The sequence below is a fragment of the Sycon ciliatum genome, chromosome 1 (assembly GCF_964019385.1).
Source record: "Sycon ciliatum chromosome 1, ocSycCili1.1, whole genome shotgun sequence".
Taxonomy (NCBI): Eukaryota; Metazoa; Porifera; class Calcarea; order Leucosolenida; family Sycettidae; genus Sycon; species Sycon ciliatum.
Window position 1 is genome coordinate 58,400,047 of NC_088643.1, and position 20,000 is coordinate 58,420,046.

The following is a 20,000-nucleotide window of genomic DNA, read 5'->3' on the forward strand; positions in this document are numbered from 1 at the left end:
TTTACCTCCTCCTCCTCCCTCCCCCCCCCCCCCTCCCACACACACACACTCCTCAGCCTTTAGGCAATGGGGGATTCCCGGATACCGCTCCGAAAATATGCAACCTTGGGAATTACCAAAGTTTGCTACGGCTCGTCCACAACCTGACCCAAGGGGGCCTAACCGCTCAAGGAGTCGATGTGGGGGTCAGCATCACACGTGCTTGATGAACTGCCCAGAGCCAGACACTTACAGTGTTCACTCCGACAAAAGAAGGGGACTTTTACTGAAATATATGCACACAATCTTATCACTGAATACCATAATTCTTTTCTTAGACGGAGAATGGTAAAACGTAACAAAGACAATAGGCTTCTAGAACGAAGTCAAGTTTGCATGTATGCACGCACGCAATTTCACACATCCAGTCCAGAAGACACTTCACACAAGGTATAACGTTTTCGTTCCCTTCTCTTCAGGGATAATACGGGGAATGCTGAACTACAACATATATTATAGCGTTCGATACCTTATGTGAAGTGTATTCTGGACTGGATGAGTGAAATTGCGTGGATACTTGACTTCGTTCTAGAATTATTTGACCTCCGTTACGATAATAGGTTTTACAATACTTTCCAGACGTGTCGTTGTTCTGAACAACATCGTCGGTGGATAAAGCACTTTCGGAGGTTTGGACTTTTGGTCAAAGATTTTTTTTTATTCAATGACACAATGAGAGTGGCTATCAAACCTACGGCTTGTCCATCAACTTTTTTTGAAATCTTACTTGCAATCTTTGCCCCACGAATTCATGGTCATTTTCACCCGAAGTTCACTTCAAAAAGATTTTTTTCATTTGGTGGACTAACAGGTAGTCACAGGCTGATTCTGACTGTGAAATAAATTGTAGGAGTCGCCATATCTGTTCCTGTGATATTGAGGTTCAAACGTTTGATTTTCGGCCAAAAAAGCTAAACCTTTGGACACTCTGGGTAGAGGTAAAATTGAATTTGCGTGCGTGCATGTGTTTGTGTGTCCGTTTGTCCATGTGTGCATGTGTGCATTTGCTCAACGACGTCCAGGAGAACATCGCTACTCAGATAACCGTTGGAGATTCAGGTTAGCGTGCTTCTTCTGGATGCAGAAGGGAAATGCCTGGCCACTGTCCACCCTGTCTGCATGTACATGTGCTCACTGCGAATCCTCTGAGCACACAACCATCGACTATGCTAGTGGTCTAGGGAAGGCGGGTAGCGATGAGGGGAGAAGTTCCTAGAAAGTTTAGAAACATGGTATACAGTCTACAAACGGTGCTTGTTAAACGCAGCATACCTGCTGATCGGCTTACTGTGTGTAGAGTCGGTTGTATTGCCAGCTGTAGTACTCAGTTGTAATAGTCAGCCGTACTCTTCTAGTCCGTTGTTGGATGCAGTTGCTTGTCACATCACCGATCAGGCGATCACATCACCGATCAGGCGATCACATCACCCCCTCTCCTTTTTTTTTCCCCCCGGTGGAATGTTTTGCAGGAGAGCGCATCGTGAGCATAGCAGGCCTGCCGTGTCCCTGTGGTGGTACACATGTCAAGTCGACGGCAGAGATTGGACCTATGAAGGTGACACGGATGAAGAAGGTACAGAGGCTAGCCATGGTTCTTCCAGGCCGCGTGTTTGGCTGCTACAGTGTCGGTGCTGCTCAGTGAAATCCAGTCGAGTCACTCAGGCACGCCATGCCCGGCGTTGCGCAGCCCTATAGTAGACCTGCGAACACTGGGCCGCGCAATGGCGCAAGGCACAGACTTGACTCGCGCGACCGGATTTCGTCGAGCAGCACTGTCTTGTGCCAACACTGGCTTGCTTGATAGTAAGATATTTATGCCTGCTAGCACAATACGGATGTGGTCCGACCCAGGTGTAGTAGATATGACACCCCAGAGTAGAAAGGTCTTCCTAGGATTTGCTAGTTTGCTATGCAAGTATCAATGAAACTGTGAACGGTGCCATTCGGCTGTTTCTAAAATACATAAAACTCTCCTCCTCCATGCGCTCCAAAGCCGATCATTGCTACCCTCGGTAGCCATTACTCACACCGATAATTTCAAACAACGAAGGGGTCACGGGTAAAACAGTTCCTTCTGACAGCTGTTTCGCCTATCAAAGGCTCTTCAGAGAAGGTGATACTGGATATTGTAATTGACATGGCAAAATTACTAGTAATATTTATACGGTATATTAACGTAATCAAGTGGTGTGCTTCACTGTCCGAAGAGTGCTCAATACCCATGTAGGGCAGAGCCTTGTACACAAGAGAGATTGGAACCTTTGTTACAACGTATTACTACGATCATCAGGCAACCTGATGATCGTAGTAATACGTGAAACTCAGAGTTGTGACAAAGCTTCTAATCTCTCTTGTACACAGTATATAATGGACGCAGAAACTAGGCAAGGTGTAACACTGAGAAGTTACAAGAATATTCTAAAAGCAGCACGCAGTGCCCAGGGTTCTAGGAAAGATAGCAGGTGAGAAACTGTATTCGTCCAATCGAAAGCTGCTAACATTTCGCATGGCTTGATAATGCAGCACAGATACAGTGTACGAGCGTGTAAAATACGTAACTGATCGTGGAAAAAGAAAAGAGTTTTGGACAAGCAACGGATTAGTAATTACTAAACAAGAATATTATGAATACTGAACGCCCTCACGTGAATGGTCGCAGCTCGACAGCACAGCCCATGCGGCACAGGATAGCATGCACGCACCACGACGACTGTCCCAGCAGAGTCCCCTCAGGCGTTCTCTCGAGTGACACACCTCCGCTGGCCGTTACATCACGCCCGCTGAGGACCGACCGCCAGCTAGCACTCGGTAGCGACGCTCCTAACATTCTGCATGGCCCGATAATGCAGCACAGATACAGTGTACGAGCGTGTGAATACATAACTGATCGTGGGAAAAGAAAAGAGTTTTGGGCAATTTTCTTTTTCCACGATCAGTTACGTATTTACACGCTCCTACACTGTATCTGTGCTGCATTATCGAGCCATGCAAAAATGTTAGCAGCTTGTGATTGGACAAATACAGTTTCTCACCTGATTGTTTTCCTAGAACCCTAGGCACTGCATGCTGCTTTGAGAATATTCTTGTAACTTCTCAGTGTTACACCTTGCCTACCGTAAAAGTCCGTAAATAAGTACGTATTTACTTTCGAATTTAGTGTCCACACCCGTACTAACTTTCGGGCGGGTACTGACTTGTGTGTAGCGGAGAAGTCATTTTCATGTAGATGTACATGCTGCATCGGCGCACCGTACCGGTACTTATTTCGGGCAGTATGTTTATCGGGCTTGACTTGACCTCAACAGACAGAGCCAAAAGAATGAAGGGGTATTTCTTTCGGGCAGGTACTTATTTACGGACTTTTACGGTAGTTTCTTGCGTCCATAATATACCGTATAAATATTGCACAAGCCTGTGAGAGTCTTGGTATGACGAAGAAATTTCTGCGAAGCAACAACTATCCCGAGGCAATCATCGAAGAGATTGCTCGAAAAAGGTGCCACACTGCCCAACGACGTGAGCCATATATGAAAAAAGATGCAGCTATACTGAAGCTACCCTTTCGCTCTGAAGACATTCAGCGGAAGGCGAAGCATTTAGTCGAGCGCTCGGGGTTCCCGGTCAATGTCGTGTCTGAACACACTCCCAACCTCAAAGATGCCCTCGTGAAGTCAGCGCTGAATGCAAAGAAGCAGCGTGACACAAGAACGAGTGAGGCCCCGAGAACAGCGGAGGCGAGGAGGAAGACCGCTCAACCCCTGCATCTCATGCTCCTCTGATTTGCCGAGCTGCATGTGTGATTCCGCCGGCATTATCTATATGATGAAAGTGTGCACTGTGTCGGAAGCGGTATGTCAATGAGACCTTCCGGGTCACAAGAGACCGTTCCGAGGAACACCACTACGAAGCACGTCACAGAATGCTCGACAAGCCGTGAGGTAAACACATGGCTACTGATCACCAGCAGCACGGAACCATCAAGAGCACAGATGTGATCTTCATTGGGGCCCAAGTACTGGCTGTGGAGACACAGATGGCCAGAAGAAAAATCAGAGAGTCCATCGAGATTCGAGAGCGTCGTCCGGAAATCAATCCTTCGGATGGCCATTGAAGACGCTAGCACCCTCACAGTGAAACTGCTAAACCTTGCTGTGTCTGTACAGGGTTGTACACACAATGATTGTGGTATACACCTTCGTACACACACTTCCTGCACTATATCTGCTGAGCCCTTGTATACCCACTCTTTCAGCGCACTTCTCCTTGTCTCTTGTACATGTGAATTCATACACTCAATTTCATACGGCTATTGTGTGTTTCTTTTTTTTGTACATGGGCATACATGTACATGCACTCTCGCTTGCTTTCATTATAAAAGGCCAGGTTCTCCCCTTGTAAATAGTTCTGACGATGGGTGACCGGCCCGAAACGTCATAATTTTTCGACATCACTAATAAAAGAATTTTTCATCCAGCGCATGCGCCAAAGAATGAATTGCAACTAAACAGAGCGGTTGTCAGTTGACAACCCCCCTTTTATTTACAATACAATTGCGTGATGTCCACCACTTTCTGCGTTATAAATATTACTAGTAATTTTGCCATATCAATTACAATATCCAGTATCACCTTCTCTGAAGACAGTGAAGAGTCTTTGATAGGCGAAACAGCTGTCAGAAGGAACTGGTTTACCCGTGACCCCTTCATTGTTCGAAATTATTGGTGTGAGTAATGGCTACCGAGGGTAGCACTGGTCGGCTTCAGAGCGAATGGAGGAGGTGAGTTTGTTGTTTGCTATGCAAGTGACAAAAAATTTCGGAAAAAAACATTACAACTTACTGCGACTGCCGCCGCCGCCGTCACCGTCATTGTCACCGTCATTGTCGTCGCTGTTGTGTTGCGCTGTACATATTCTGAATATTCCAATGTTCGTTCGATAAACTCAACCGAACGAATATTCGTTACGACGAACGAATACTTTCACACGGCGCTCTGCTACATCCTCTGGCGTCGTTGGCCGGAAGGGCTTTCGCTTTCTCTTCGTTCCTGCTGCTGTACTGGTGCCGGTCGCAGTCTCCGTCACCGATTCAGCGTCATCGAGATTCTCCTCATAATCGCTCTGTGGCAGCGCGTTGATGTCGGAGTGATCGCTTGTTTGATCATCGTCTGAATCTTGACCCAGCTCAGTCGCGTCATCTGGCGTGATCCCAGCAGCATAACCAGCCATAAGATAAGAATTCCTCCTACTGAGTATTGAGCAGAAGAGCATCGTCAGGCAGAAGCCCGACGACCTCCTGAACAATAGATCGTCGCGCCGCTCGGTAGCCATTGTCGATCTCAAGAGGTGACACGTGACAAGATCAGCGCGCTTCGCGTGCCTACGTAAACGAACAAATGTTCGTTCGTTCGTTAACGGAAAGAAAATTCGGATAGTCAATGTTTGTACCGTAAAGTACCGTTGATGCCCCCCCCCCACGCCATATCGCTTCCCAGCTGGGGTTTCGGCAGGGGCGGGAATTAGATCAAGGCTGTCAACTGCAGTACGATGTACAACAACGTAGAAGTTCAGACTCGATGTGCTGGATTGTGCACATTTTCATCCTGGATTGGCAAGTATTGTGTACAGCAGTGCATGCGTCGGTTCAACATCGTCTTTTCGTTGTATACTCCGAAGTCGGTTCACAGGTAGAAAATCGACAGGGGGCGGGAATTAGAGAGGGGGCGGATCAATGATACCTTACGGTATTCGTTTCACCCCTAGTGTTTTCTGACTTTCGACTTGGGTCAAGTCGCACTAGTTCTATTACGAGTTTCTTGAAAACAACGGTATAATTATGTATTTCCAATATTTGAGGTGGAATGAGTCATACCCTATTCATGATCTGATTCGTTGTTGACTATTTTATGCTGCAGAACAAGAAGAACATGAAGATGTCATATTCATTGGAAAGCAGCTAAGTTCTGACAGTGTATTCGCCCGCCTCCAGGCTCTCTCCGTTGATACATATACATATACGTGTACATGTATTTCATTTGTAGTTTTCTTCCCCCGTACTTCAAAGTACTTTACATTTTCTATTTATTCTTCTCTTCCGTTGCTCGTGGTCCTGCGAGTTTTTGTTTTGTTTTGTTGCATTATGTGAATGCTGGCGTTCATATTGTGACAGAAATCACAGAATCAATCTCTATTTATCTTCACAGTCCATCATTCTACTTTTCTTCCCTATTGCCATTGTCTATCTGTTGTAGCACTGCTGTAGCACTGCTGTAGCACTGTTGTAGCACTGCTGTAGCACTGTTGTATTTCTGCTGTTGTAGCACTGCTGTAGCGTATCAGGCAGTGTATTATTTCTGTGCTGATTAGAGTTACAATTGTAGTGGCCAGGCGTAATCTACCGGTAGTTGAACCTGTATTGTGGCATGTTCACCACGCGTGTCCCGGCGGCCTGAGATAGAGAGGTGAAGATGATCATTAGTTGGGTGAATACTGAATAGCATGTTGGCCTGGGTCTACTATACGGTGCTGGCTCATGAAATCCTCCCCCCCCCCCACCCCCCACCCCCTCCAACACATGCGCGTGTGCACACACACACACACGCACGTGCACACACACCATGTACCATCAAGAGTACATAACCCCCAGAGTGTGCAACGCCGATCCAGCTCTGCATAGGGTTTTGGTCGAGCGGAATCGGATCTTCTGATGTCATGCGTACACTCCACACCACCGCAAGCCCGGTCTCGAGGCAGGACACCGTTGTTTTTGATCCGAGTGTACCCGCGACTCCCCGGGTTCCCCTCAGATGTGTACGGTATTATGACGCAAAGATCCGATTACGCTCGACCAAGACCCTATGCAGAGCTGGATCAGGCGTCGCACACTCTGGGGGGTTATGTGCTCTTGGTACCATGTATACGCCCATCGCAAGAGAAGCACGCAAATCTGCAAATGCACTGGATGTGCACCACGCGCGCGCGCGCACACACACACACACTGACACTAACACACCTTTGGGAAGCCCATCGCCAATGGCGATGATAGCTATTACGCGAGGCAGTAGTTCTTGTGTCGGGATAAGTCATTCGGACGACGAAAGTCGCGGCCGCAGACACAAACGAACACACACACACACACACACAAGGAATAACAATCTGCATGGATGTGGGGTCCATAATAATAGCTGCGTGGGCTGGGATGTGGGGTCCCTAGCTTTGGCAGGGATCTGGGGTCCCTAGCTAGGGCTTGATGTGTGTCAAGTGGTGTCCCTAGCTTCGGCAGGCAGGCTTTGTTTCATTCATTGTATACTGTTTGTTGTGTTTTGCTGTGCAAGTATCATAAGTACCATTGTATTACGAACACCATTGTGCAGGAGAATTAGTTCTTTATAACCGAAGTTCGTTATAACAGAATTTCACTCACACCATACAAGCAGCAAGACGATGACTGGCAAGTGACCCATGTCCATGACAGTATGAGTGCACTTGGTTTACATGCGGCCCTACAAGATTTGGTTCGTTATAAACGAAAACTGTTCGCTATAAAGTATAAAGGATCAATTTTGCATGGGTTCAAACAGGAACATGGGCATGGGTTCGCTATTGTAAATTATCATGAAATTCGCTCTACGCGAGTTCGTTAAAAGTGGAGTCGACTGTATACATACAATCAAGAGTACTCTTGATAAAATTATTCAAGGAGAAAACCTACAAGGTAAGGAATTGTGTGTTTCTCCCTACATGCGAGCTCCGGAGGAGGGAGCAACGGACACTTTCTCAAGTATCGCCATGTTTGCATTTGTCACGCACCGCTACCTTGGCTACTGGGGTGCTTTGTCACGGCTGTCCCATGCATGCGATGCGCGTTCATTAAATATGGCGGCCAAATTTTAATCTTTTTCATTTTTTACGCGATCTGGCCTAGTCGTATGTTTGCAATTTCGCTCGACTTTCATCTCAAACGGGCAAGGTCAACCGAAACCACGGGTGTTTGCCAGGTCATTCGATAGAGTTTAGAGCTTGGACTGGCCTTGCCTTCGACTGTGCCGCCGCTCGAGCGAGCGATCTTCTTGGGTTACCCACGCGCTACGCATGGTTTCTTTCTCGACGTGGGTGCAATTATTTTTGGATCGTCGCTCGATTTCAAGGGCTCGCCAACCTCGTCAGCGAATTTTCTCCGCCTCGCAGACAATTTTCTAGTATACCTCGATGTCCTAGCCTTTCGATTTCGTGTAGTCCTAAGCTTGACGTGCATAACTGTAGCTTTTCGTGGCCATGTTAGAGACGTAATTTTGTTCAGAAATGGAGGCTCATGTTAGCTTCCTGTCGTCGTGTTGTCGTATTGGAGGGGAGAAATTCGCGTCAAGGAGTGGACAGACGAAGTATCGTGTGGCAGATCATACTGAATCCATTTTGGCAGTGTTTCATCTCAATGTGGATGAAACCAAATACACCCTGAACATTTTTGCCACACTTGAAAATTGGCCATGGAATGCACTGTTACTGCCAGGGGCCCAACATTCTCTGGAGCTCTAGAGGTGGATGTACACCGCTCAAAGACTGGGAGCCACACAGTGGGACAAACTGTTTGAAATGCAAGCCCAAGCCTGGCAGGAAGTCCAAATGCAGAACACAAACGCAAGACAAACTTGCGGCATGGGAGAAAACGCGGGCCATCGCCCGCAAGCACGAGCACATGCACGCCGCCACCACTGACAGCAGCATCACCAACAAAACCTCGCCCCACCACACCAGTACCTGATCACTGGATAGTTTAGTCTGTTCGGTTTACGAATTCAAAAAAGGCAGACAAAATAACAAAACTAAAAACACGAGCGTCGCATGGACCGAATCTGATGAGCAGCAGCGCGTCACACCCGCATACCAAGTTTAGTAATAGTAGTAGTATAGTATTTATTCATATTTCTCTAGGGCTTAGTGGGTAAATCTCTGCATCCAGAACAGTTCAGTTCAGATAGGAATGCAACAACACACGCACAATGTCCACTATGTCACAGTGTGGTAGGGAGAGAAGTGTTTGCAGCTTGCTGGTAGACGTTCAGCCGTGCATGCATAGGCAAATGGCTAGAGCAGACGGCCCGCTGCCCTTAATGTAAGGCACACACGCAAGCGTCAGAGCTACAGCAGCCAAACAGCATAGTTCATGGATTCATGAAAGACTGCACCATACACTGCGCCAGCTCTGGTAGGGTGCCCTTTTGAGCATCGTCACTGGTCGGTGACGTTTTGCAGGCCTCACCATCAAAGATGCGAGGTGATGCTGCTGATCGACTTGCTGGCATGATAGTCACAAGCATAACTAACGAAGGATGGCTGGAAGTCAAAACCAGCTGTAGATGTAGATTCCAGGTATACCAGACAATTACTGACGCCAGCACTTTATCCGATGCCCCATCAGCGTCAACTGTACGCCGATGGTCACAGGACCGTGACAGCCTTTCGATCGGTCTACGGTCGGGAGACGGGGCTGCAAGCCCAAAGCAGCGGGTATATAGTGTTCGTCACCAGCTGAGCAAGAGAGCTTGCTGAGAGATTTAGGTGTGCACTGTTCAGCAACCAGTCCCAATATAGGTTTGTCCATGAAGGCTGGTGATCCTCAGCTATCATACAACAAATTCCTACTCACTGCGGATATGCGCATATGGCTTGTGAAACAGCAGCAGAAACTGCACTGCCTTGACAAATGCACCAGTTACCATGATGGAGCAGATATGCCCAGCCCTGGAAGCCAACACCAAATCTCCAATCGCTAGTACAAGTAGCTCTTCACTAAATCATGCCTAGTGCATGCTTGCAGTGATATTTTCAGCAAGAGCGCTGCAGTTACTGCTGAGGAGATATATTGCGTCCTTGAAGTCGAAGGCGCTCATCAAAGATGTCTTGCCATCAATTCTTGGCCTTATGCAGGCACGAGGTGGTCTCCCGTGGCATTGGCCATATTACCCCGAGCTGCACTTGCTCGAGGAGCACGTTGTTTCGCTCATGGAAGTTCTTCGTGTTGGACTGAGTAGGCTTGCTGAGAGAACAGAGCGCTGAATCCATCCACATCCACAACTACGAATAATTTACAAAAACATTCCGACTGCAGATCAGCGCTTGAAAACGGCGATGCAAATCAGCGACGTTGGGCTTCTCCATTCAAAAGTAGAGCCTTCCTAACGAAGCAATTCTCATGTGACACTACATAGTCTCTCAAGCACTCTAGTTCAGGTCTTCTTCTCTCCACTCCATTATCATTTCGATCTTCACTCGGTCGACGTGATGGTAGTAGCTATGTAAATAATAATGATGGATTCCTCCCGATCCTCGTCGCGGCTAAAATTTGTTCGGTGTTTGTCTAAATTCTCAAACTGACAGGGTTTACAAGAGAAATGTACCTAATTTTGTGCGATTGATGCAAATAAATCGGAATATGTCTGACTTCATAAATCCGTGCGGTAAACCGCATGAAAGGACGCCATGTCATTAGATGGTGCACATGAAGTCACCGTGTTGTGGCACTGTGAGCTTTACTCACGCCTAGCCTGACGTCACCTATTTTCCGTGGCAACGCCAACCAAAATGGTGTCGTACCTGCATATGCAAACTTGTGCTTGTGTTGCATGTGCAACATTAGTTGTGCAGACTAACTTGCTTGCTTTCTCTTTCTTTCTTGCTGTTGGCTTCACTGCAAAGTCAAATTATTCGCGACTTTTAGCTCGTTGTAGCATCAGATTTTCATGGCAAAGACTCCAAAACCTCCTCACAAAGCTGCCCAACGAATCCAACATTATACTGAATGGTCAAGACATTTCTACCAAGTTTGTTCCGTGTTAAAAACGTGCACTGACTCTCTGTGTGGTTCGGTGATGGTTAGAGTATGGTTAAAACAAAGAAGACCAACGGTGTCACCTACATGTACATGTCGGCTAGGCTTTCCTCACAAACTTGCTGCCTGAGAAATCCAACATTATAAATAATAGTGGTGAAGACATTTTTCAAGTACTTGTACAAAGTTTGTTCCGTGTTAAAAGCATCACACGCATGCCGGCAGTGCTAGTCACTGAGGGCGATGGCTAGACTGAATATGGTTAGAACAAACAAACAAGACCAATGTGTTCACCTACATGTCGCCGGGCTAGGCTTTCCTCACAAAGCTGCTGCCTGAGAAATCCAACATTTTAAATTAATGGTCAAGACAGTTTCACAAAGTTTGTTCCGTGTTAAAAGCATCACATGCGTGCAGGCACTACTAGTCACTGAGAGCGATGGCTAGACTATGGTTAAAACGAACAAGACCAATGAGTCGCCTACATGTCGGCTAGGCTTTGCTGGAATGCCAGTGTCACGTCTGCCGTCAGCTGGGTGTGCCCTGGCACACTTACACAAAATACATACTGGACAGAAGCGCCTCCTGGACAGAAATAGCCTCTTGGAGTCCCCGGGCCTGGTGTCGGCTATCAGGCGTGTCCTTGGCATGCGGACTAGCTGGCCTGGCCGCTCCGCTCTTCCCTGATCTGCCCCGCCGCCCACTGCCATCGTCGCCGTCGTCCCCGGCATTCCCGGCGATGTGGTGCCGCGCGCGGAACGCCACCAGGTGCGCGTAGTAAACCGGCGCCGGTATGCTGACACTGCGCGTGCAGCGTACATATGTGTGGCATAGCTCGTAGGTCAGCTGCTGCAGCGAGTCCTGAGAGAACCTGTTGTCATCCCAGAGCACATAGTAGTGTGCTGGACGGCTTGTGCCCTTAAGGCCAAAATGGCTGCACAAGAAGAAGTCGTGATCGGTCGGATGAACCACTCCCTGATCCACCACCGTTCCGGGAGGTATATTGCCGCCTCTCTCGCGGGGGTGCTGGTAGAAGAAGCGCGTGTGATGCCGCTTCTGCACAGTGATGAATGTGATGCCGGGCTTGTAATATTTGTCAATTGACAGACACGCTTGTTGTATTGCGCACAGCTCTTCTGTCAGACACGTCTGAAACTGACCCTCACTCACGCCGTCACGATAGAAAACGATTGAACGAGCAAGACGGCCCGCTGCTTGGGCATACTGCTGCAGCAGACTCTGAACCATGTCCTTGAGGTCCGCAATCACTTCTTGCCTGTGATTCTGAGCCCTAACCCGGGCTATATACTTCATCGCAGAATTGCCATGGCTCCCGACAACTGCAGCAATGGACGGACTGGACGAGTCTCCAGCTGCTGGATGCGTGACGTCAGCACCCAGAACAATGTTGCGCGCAGAGTCGCGGAGGAATGGGTGCCGTCTGCGTTCGTCAACGACGAAGTTCACCCCGCCCAGCTTGGCGTTGATTTTCAATAGAACACTGTGACAGAGCATATCGCTGGTGGCTTTACGAAGTTTTTCGCCCTGGAAACATTGCGAAGGGACACCAAGATCAGTGTCGCAAAGGCGTTTGATATCGCTGTAAACCGATGAACTCATTGGAGGCAAAATAAAGAAGAACAGCTCAATTGGATGGTTCCTCGCAATGGATACATTATACCAGTCGACTACCTGCTGGTACATCTTGGGTCCGGCCGGTCCGGACTTCCAGCATTCGGGTCTCGGGTTCAGCGTAATGCCATCCTGTGCAGCACACGACCCAAGTTGCTCGAAGAACTTCTCTAACGTCTTGACGTTAACCTCCTGATAGCAATTGATCAGAGCCCAGGCATCCAGGTTCTTGGGATCATACAACTTCTTCCCATGTGCGTTCCACGCGCCGTTTTTTAGAGGCAGGGGAGGACCAGTCTTGCAGTGCCTCATTCCGGGAGCGTCGATGGTACGCCCGGTCACCTCCACCATATCCTCTTTGATGTGAATGCCGAAGTCACTCAGTACCTCACTCTGGTTCAGTTTAGCCTCTCTGACTTTCTGCATTATTGCCACCCTCCGCTTTGGAGGTGATTGTTCCGTCGCGGTTATCATTTTGGCAGCACTGCGCTCCAGTAGCTTCTTGTCGACACGCTGGCCAGATGCGATCGTGCACAACTCCATTGGAAAAAAGGTCCGTCTTTCCCGCGTGCCAACTTGGACGCACGGCAAGGCAGGGTACTTGAGTTGTATCTTGTAGCGATTCTTGAAATAGTCGGCAACGGAAGTCTTGACTTCTTCACCAGCACTGTCCTGCGATGTGACCACGATGCCTGTTGCGGGTTCGACGGAAATGTCTATGACACGATGCGTGCGCCTGGCACCAGAATGGGAGACTTCTACCTTGAGACCGTTCAAATCAGGTTTGACCTTACTCCAGTGTTCGTCCCGCCACTGTCCTCTCTCAATGGGATATTCGATTCCCCGGCCTTTCCTGGCCTCATTCAGAAAGTCAATAACGGCCTGGCCTTTGTAGAAGGCGGTATGGGCCACATCGACATTGAGCTGTACTCCCCACATGCTAGGTCTGGCGGACAAGTAGAAGCCGCGCCATGCGGCCATGCCTCCTCCAATATCGCCAGCGATCTGAGTGCTGTCCCCTGGCGAGAAGAGCGAGCGTCCAACCGACACGTATCGACTCGCCGGTCCGTAGCGCAAGATCACATCTAGTGCTTGAATGGCGGGCTGCAAGTTCTCCGCAGCTAGCAGGGCTTGCTGCCGCCTATCTTTGCGATGTTCCGGTTTCCGGCAATGTGCCTGCTGTGCGAAGCTCGTCAACAGATCTGTACTGATTCGGGACACTCGCTTCAATGTCACTTGATACGTCTTTCTAGTGTCGGGTCTTTCTGGCTCGGCCCACTGGACTTCAAAAGTGGCGTGTTCACTGTCGAACGGCAACGGGCGAGCACAATACATATTCGCAGTTCCGTCGTACACGGGTTTCTGGCCTCCGAGCCGACCATCTCCACTTTGAAGAACAGCTGTGACAACAGCGATTCTTACACGCTTGGGTAGTTCGGTTGGACTTATGACAACGTCGTAGTGGTGAATATCTTCCTTAGGTAGCCTATCTACGGCAAAGTGGTTAGCTGCTAGACGAATCCTCTGTCCAGCTTTGCCAGGGTCTTCGGGCCGTTTCGGCGGGCGGTAGGACTGAGCCGCGACTGTGAACTTGGCAGCCATATTCCAAGTGTCATCAAGAGGTTGGCAACGGCCGCTGCTACTCAAAAACGCTTCGCTTCCAGGCTGAGGGCTAGAGCAAGACTAGACTGGAGACGAGTGAACTGAATCTTGGACTCTTGGACTGGTAGATCTACTGACTGTAAACAACAGTAAAGTAAGTTTGCATGACTGATTCACGGTCCACGTTACCACCAGATACTATAGTTGAAACACTGACTGTAGTTATGATAATCGAGTCAACGTTCAACGGCTATTTATACCAGATGTACTGAGTCTGTGTAGATCTACTGACTGTGTAAACGTGTAGTATGTAGATCTACATGATTGTACTAATGAGCAAGAGCAGTATGATTGTAGTCTAGATTCCGTGCCATTTCAGCGCCCTCAACTCTGAAGTAACACGTTCGTTCAGCGCCAACCAGGTGAGCGCTAGCGTGACCTTCGAGTCCAGCGTTGTGAACATGATCATCGGACTTTAAAAACGTCTTTAGTCAAGTAAAGTTAGTGCCTGCTCCTATCCGAACGACGGAGCTCACACTTCCTACTTGACACTAAGTGTCTTGATCTTGACTGACTCACGATTGCGTTTTTTAATATATTTTTTTAATTTTTTTACAGAATGCACCTCCTACTGCACTGATAGACCATAACAAAGAGAGGAGAAGAAGAAGACAAAAATAATTAAAAAGAAAATAATGATCGAGACAACAAAGGAGAAAGACAGACAATGTACTAGTAGGGGCTCTCAGGGAGCCTGCGCCGGTGAGGCGGGACTAGCAACGCCGACCTAGGGTCTCGGCGTTAGCGCTATCCAGCGCACCATGGACAGGATTACGAAACACATGGAAATAGATAAGTGAGGGGGAGGTGTTTGGACCTGCTCGTTGTCCCGTCTATTTATGTTTGCCTTGGAAAGGACAGGAGTCGACTAAAGAAGTAAAGTTTGTAGTGCAGTCAAGTAACCCTTCTGCCCCTGCTGCCCCTGCTCACCGCATTACCCCACTGACACTGTTCAGGAGGTCGCACATGTCACTGACATGCATCCTCGTTTCGTGTTACATGTAGCTGTGACTTTCGTTAGGGTTCACACTTTTAAGTCACAGGCTTTGTCTTCACCTTCTTTCGCGCCTGCTGATGGAGTTCTTGGCATGCAAGTGTTATAGCTAGTCGTTTTCACGGCAGTAGTGAGTTGGCTAGAGTAGGCTGTATTGCTTAAGAGTTCGGTGAAAGGTTTCAAGCAATTGCGGCTTGGAGCCAGAGTTTTCTAACAGAGTTCTCTTGATAGTCGTGAGCTGGTCTTTTGTGTGGTTTGGGTGTGTGCCGAGGTAGGAGCACGCCTCTACAGAACATATTGGTAGCAGAGGATGGTTAATTAAGTCGAGTCGACCTCGTAAGTGCTGAACGTTCCACCTAAGCGCGGCTATGGAGTCTCCAGTCGAAGAGGACAAGGAGAAAGACAGCCAAGCCGCGGAGGACGGGACCGCCAGCACCGAGGAAGCAAACCACCTAGAAGAACCAGCGGCAGTAGAGAACAAGCGCGAGAAGCTTAGCGAGCTGCTCAGAGAAAAGATGGTGGCTAAAAAACACTTCACCAACGCGCGGCGGACACTTCTCGTGCGCCCCATGAATGGCGGAGTGCGAGGAGAGCAAGCTAACGACGAGCTAGCCGAGCTAAGCTCACATTATGACAACGCCACCAGTGCTATCTTGAACCTCGTTAGTCTGTACAGCTCAACCAACGAAGAGAAGCGTATTGAAGTAACGCTGCGGGAAGCGGAATTGCTCGAGGAACACACCACCACAACCGAGAGCATTTTGGAGGACGTACGTGGACAGGTACGCAGTTACGCGGAGGAAACTGACTACCTGGGCGTCTCACAGCGGCCCCACCCAGTCCAGGCTCGACGCGAACTAGCTTCGGAGGTCGGGTACGGATACAGCGGACCTGCCGCAAGCACTATGCCCAGTTGGGCTGGAGCCCGGAGCTACCTGCACGCGCACGGCAGAAGTTCAGTTGAGGCCCCGGAGTCTACTGCTGCACGTGGACTAGCGTACGACTACGGCGTACGAGCCGACGAGCCGGTCAGCCGGCGTAGAGCAAGTAACAGTTGCAGACCAGCACCGGGGAACGGAGTACGGTCTTGCTGAAGTCAGCGAAGACAAGTACAAGGCGGTCAGCGAAAGCGGACCGAAAGTCACCATGGGCACGGATGAGTTGCGACCAGAGGCGCCGTTGGTCCGCAGAGCGCTCACTCCGTCTAAGACCCAGGTCAGCGCGAGCAGAGCGGCAAGCGGCTCGCCTTTGTCCGCGGCTGCGGCGCAGGTTGGAGGGAGCGGCGCGCCAGCTGCTGCCGCTTTAGAGTCTGGCGCCACCACAGCGCGAACAGAGCGACACGCGGTCCGCCTTTGTCCGCGGCTGTTCCCCAGATGAGCGCGAGCAGCGCACCACATGCGTCAGATCCAGAGTCTGCACCAGTGCCTGCAACGCTATTCAGCGCAACCGGCAGGCCGCCTGGATCCGAGCCTGCAACGCTATTCAGCGCTATTGGCAGGCCGCCTGGATCCGGGCCTGTGCACCCGTCGGAAATTCAGACCAGCGCGGACAGCGCACAGCCTGTGACCTCTGCGCTAGCTGCAGGATCAGCGCCTTGGGGATTGATCAGCGCAAACAGCGCGAACGGCACTGGAGCGATCAGCATTACCAGCAACCTACCTGTGTCACCGGCTGAAACGTTAGCACTCCAGATTGCCAGCGCAAACGGAATGAGGCCAGAGATGCCTGCATCCCAGCAGACAGTCAGCGGAAGCAGCGCAATCGATAGGCTGCCTTGATCATCCGTACCTGCAACGCTATTCAGCGCAATCGGCAGGTCGCCTGGATCCGCTTCTGCCACGCTATTCCAGCAATCCGTTGACACCCGTCACACCACTACTCAGTCGCCAGTAATTACATCTGCGTCTCGGCAGTGGGCTGGCGCCAGTGGTGTGGTCGGTGTGCACACTGTGCCAGCAGCTAGTCTGTGGAGCCCGCCCGCTCCACAGGCCATGGGTTTGCAACCAGCAGGGTCGACTGCCGCACCAGTACCGGTGCCATCAGTAGCACCAGGCCAAACGCGGCATCAGCAGTCATCGGACGAAATATTCCGGCGGCTGAAACCCATACAAATTCCAACGTTCACAGGCAACAAGAGAGCCTATCGTGCCTGGAGAGCAGCCTTCATGGCTTGTGTTGGGCAGACAAGCTCAAGTCCGGAGGTGAAGCTGCTGCACCTGAAGCAGTATTTAGGTGGAGAGGCATTGGTCGCCATCGAGAGCCTAGGCTACTCGGCCCATGCCTACGAAGCCGCTGAAACCGTTTAGACAGGAAATTTGGTGGCGAGCAGAGACAGACAAACCTCCAATTTGAGGAAACCTCCAATTTGAGGAAATAGAGTCGTTCCCCGCCCTCCGGACAGGCCGGCCTGGAGACCTGCAGAGATTCGCCGATTTGCTGGATGTGCTGATAGTGAACATGGTGGATGCAGGCAAGGAATATGAGCTGGGCGATGGTCTTCTGTTCCGACAGCTGCAAAACAAGCTGCCGATGCCCATGCTGACCCAGTTTAACCGTTGGCGTCACAACAACACGAAACCCAGCAGTGTACCAACGCTGTTGGAATGGGTGACCCTGGAGGCAGAATTCGCTACTGGAGCAGCGGAGATGGCCCACGGAGTCAGTTCTGCGGATGGTCATCATGCAGCGGCGCTGCCGACTAAACCAGCCCCTGCAAGAAGTCGACCAACGTTCGGTGGCAGTTCCGGAGCCCACGCGTCGTCATTCTTGGTCTCTGGTCAGAGCGCTGCCAAAATCCAGTGTGCAGTATGTGATGCGCCCCATCACACATGGAGTTGTGATATCTTCAAGAGCGAGTCGCCCAGCAGGCGGTGGGAAACAGCAAAGAAGAAAGGCCTCTGCTATAGGTGCCTTGGCACTGGACATCGAGGGACATCCTGTACTAGAAACAGGAAGTGCGGGGTCAGTGGCTGCAGTCAGACACATCACCAGCTGCTTCATGATCGTCAACCGCAGCAGAAACGGAACCTGCCTGAAGCAGCCATGAGCAGTGATGTAGCATCGTCAAGCGCTCCCACAGCTTCAATCAGCACAAGAGGGGCAACAACACCTGCAATAGAGTCAGCCTCTATTAATTGCTCCATCCAAGCATGCAACATCACGGAAGGGGAGCCGGATCTGGGAGAAGATCAGGCACGTGGAGTACCTTCGGTCTCGTTACGCATCCTCTCGGTGTCGCTTGTGCATGAAGGAGAACGGGTACAGGTAACGCTATGTTGGACGATTGCAGCACTACCACCTACATAACCACTGCAGCTGCTGGGAAGTTGAGGGTGGCAGGAAGACCGCAGCAGGCATCAGTTTCTCTTCTGAGCGGGTTGACGGAAACATTCGTCACGACGCCGGTCAACATCACAGTGGAAAGCGCTGACGGAACATTCCAGTCCAAATTAACGGCGCTAACTATTGAAAGCATCGCAAGCAACTTGAAGGCTGTTGACTGGGCGAATGCGGCAGCGCAATGGGACCACCTGCGAGATGTTCCCTTCACGGCTCTCATCGAGGAATCAGTGGACCTTCTAATTGGCAGTGATCATAGTGAATTGCATTCTTGCTGGGAGGAAGTCAATTGCAAGCCGGGAGAACCGCTAGCTCGCAGAACGCCATTAGGTTGGACATGTATCGGAGCAGTATTAAACAATGATGATCGACCAACCCGCGCCAACAGCACCTACTGTAGCGTACAGCTGAACCGGCAACGGGAAGTTGATCAATGCGGTATCAGCCCTGAGCCCTCCTGGCACATGAAGGACCGCAGTGTGAAGCCTGAAGTTGAGCAGTCAATGCGGCAACTCGACGGGGCTGGGAACGAGATTCACCTTCAATGGAATGGCCAGAAATCAAAACTGCCCGACAATTACAGCATGGTATTCAGCGACTGCGTAGAGCCGGGCCCTAGGCTGCAGCGAGAGATACTGGAAGTGCTGCTCGGATTCCGGCGCGACTCGGTAACCATCGTTTGTGATATTCGGGAGATGTACCTTCAGATTCGAAATCACTCCGAGGACCAACCGTACTTGCGTTTCTTGTGGCGACCACCGGAGAGAAATACTCAACCGGACGTTCTTCATCCCGACACGCCACGAGGGCACTGGCCGTGGGGAAGAATTACGGCAGTCTTTCCTGGTCCAGATGGACATGTACGAGTGGCTAAGGTGCTTGTGGGCGGCAAGGAGAAGACACGCCCTATCACGCGACTATGTCCGCTTGGCTTGTGCTAAAGCCCCTGGTGTCACATTGGCTAGGTGACAACCACCAGCCGGAGGCGTTTGTGAAACTGATTTCAAGGAAAGTTTGATTCACTATTTCTTGAATGTGTTCACATTGTTCATTTGCTGTATTTCTTCAACAGCTTTTCGGAATAATGCTTTTGTCGCATTGGAAATTTGTTTGTTGAGTTGCGATATGCTTTTCGATGTTACTTTTCAACATATCGGGAAGGGGAGAATGTTCAGGAGGTCGCACATGTCACTGACATGCATCCTCGTTTCGTGTTACATGTAGCTGTGACTTTCGTTAGGGTTCACACTTTTAAGTCACAGGCTTTGTCTTCACCTTCTTTCGCGCCTGCTGATGGAGTTCTTGGCATGCAAGTGTTATAGCTAGTCGTTTTCACGGCAGTAGTGAGTTGGCTAGAGTAGGCTGTATTGCTTAAGAGTTCGGTGAAAGGTTTCAAGCAATTGCGGCTTGGAGCCAGAGTTTTCTAACAGAGTTCTCTTGATAGTCGTGAGCTGGTCTTTTGTGTGGTTTGGGTGTGTGCCGAGGTAGGAGCACGCCTCTACAGAACAG

At 50.0% G+C, this 20,000-nt stretch overlaps 2 protein-coding genes across 3 annotated transcripts in view; one reads left to right on the plus strand and one right to left on the minus strand.

Moving 5' to 3' along the window:
- Window positions 1-6,445, plus strand: part of LOC135804585 (alanine--tRNA ligase-like) — a 17,237-nt gene extending 10,792 nt beyond the window's left edge. For both annotated transcript variants that reach the window (XM_065318482.1, XM_065318483.1), the window contains exons 8-10: window positions 1,062-1,098; window positions 1,509-1,612; window positions 5,952-6,445. In XM_065318482.1, coding sequence (XP_065174554.1) covers window positions 1,062-1,098; window positions 1,509-1,612; window positions 5,952-5,996 — 186 coding nt within the window. In that variant the 3' untranslated portion in view covers window positions 5,997-6,445. The remainder of the gene's footprint in view (window positions 1-1,061; window positions 1,099-1,508; window positions 1,613-5,951) is intronic.
- A 4,362-nt stretch (window positions 6,446-10,807) lies between these two features.
- On the minus strand, window positions 10,808-14,352 carry LOC135804584 (protein argonaute-2-like). Its single transcript, XM_065318481.1, has one exon. The coding sequence runs from the start codon at window positions 14,096-14,098 to the stop codon at window positions 11,417-11,419; it is 2,682 nt and encodes an 893-aa protein (XP_065174553.1). The 5' UTR covers window positions 14,099-14,352; the 3' UTR covers window positions 10,808-11,416.
- Window positions 14,353-20,000: the final 5,648 nt, after the last annotated feature.

Bases quoted from the DNA above. Each gene is read 5' to 3' on its own strand.
- LOC135804584 (XM_065318481.1), bottom strand. From the start codon at position 14,098: ATGGCTGCCAAGTTCACAGTCGCGGCTCAGTCCTACCGCCCGCCGAAA.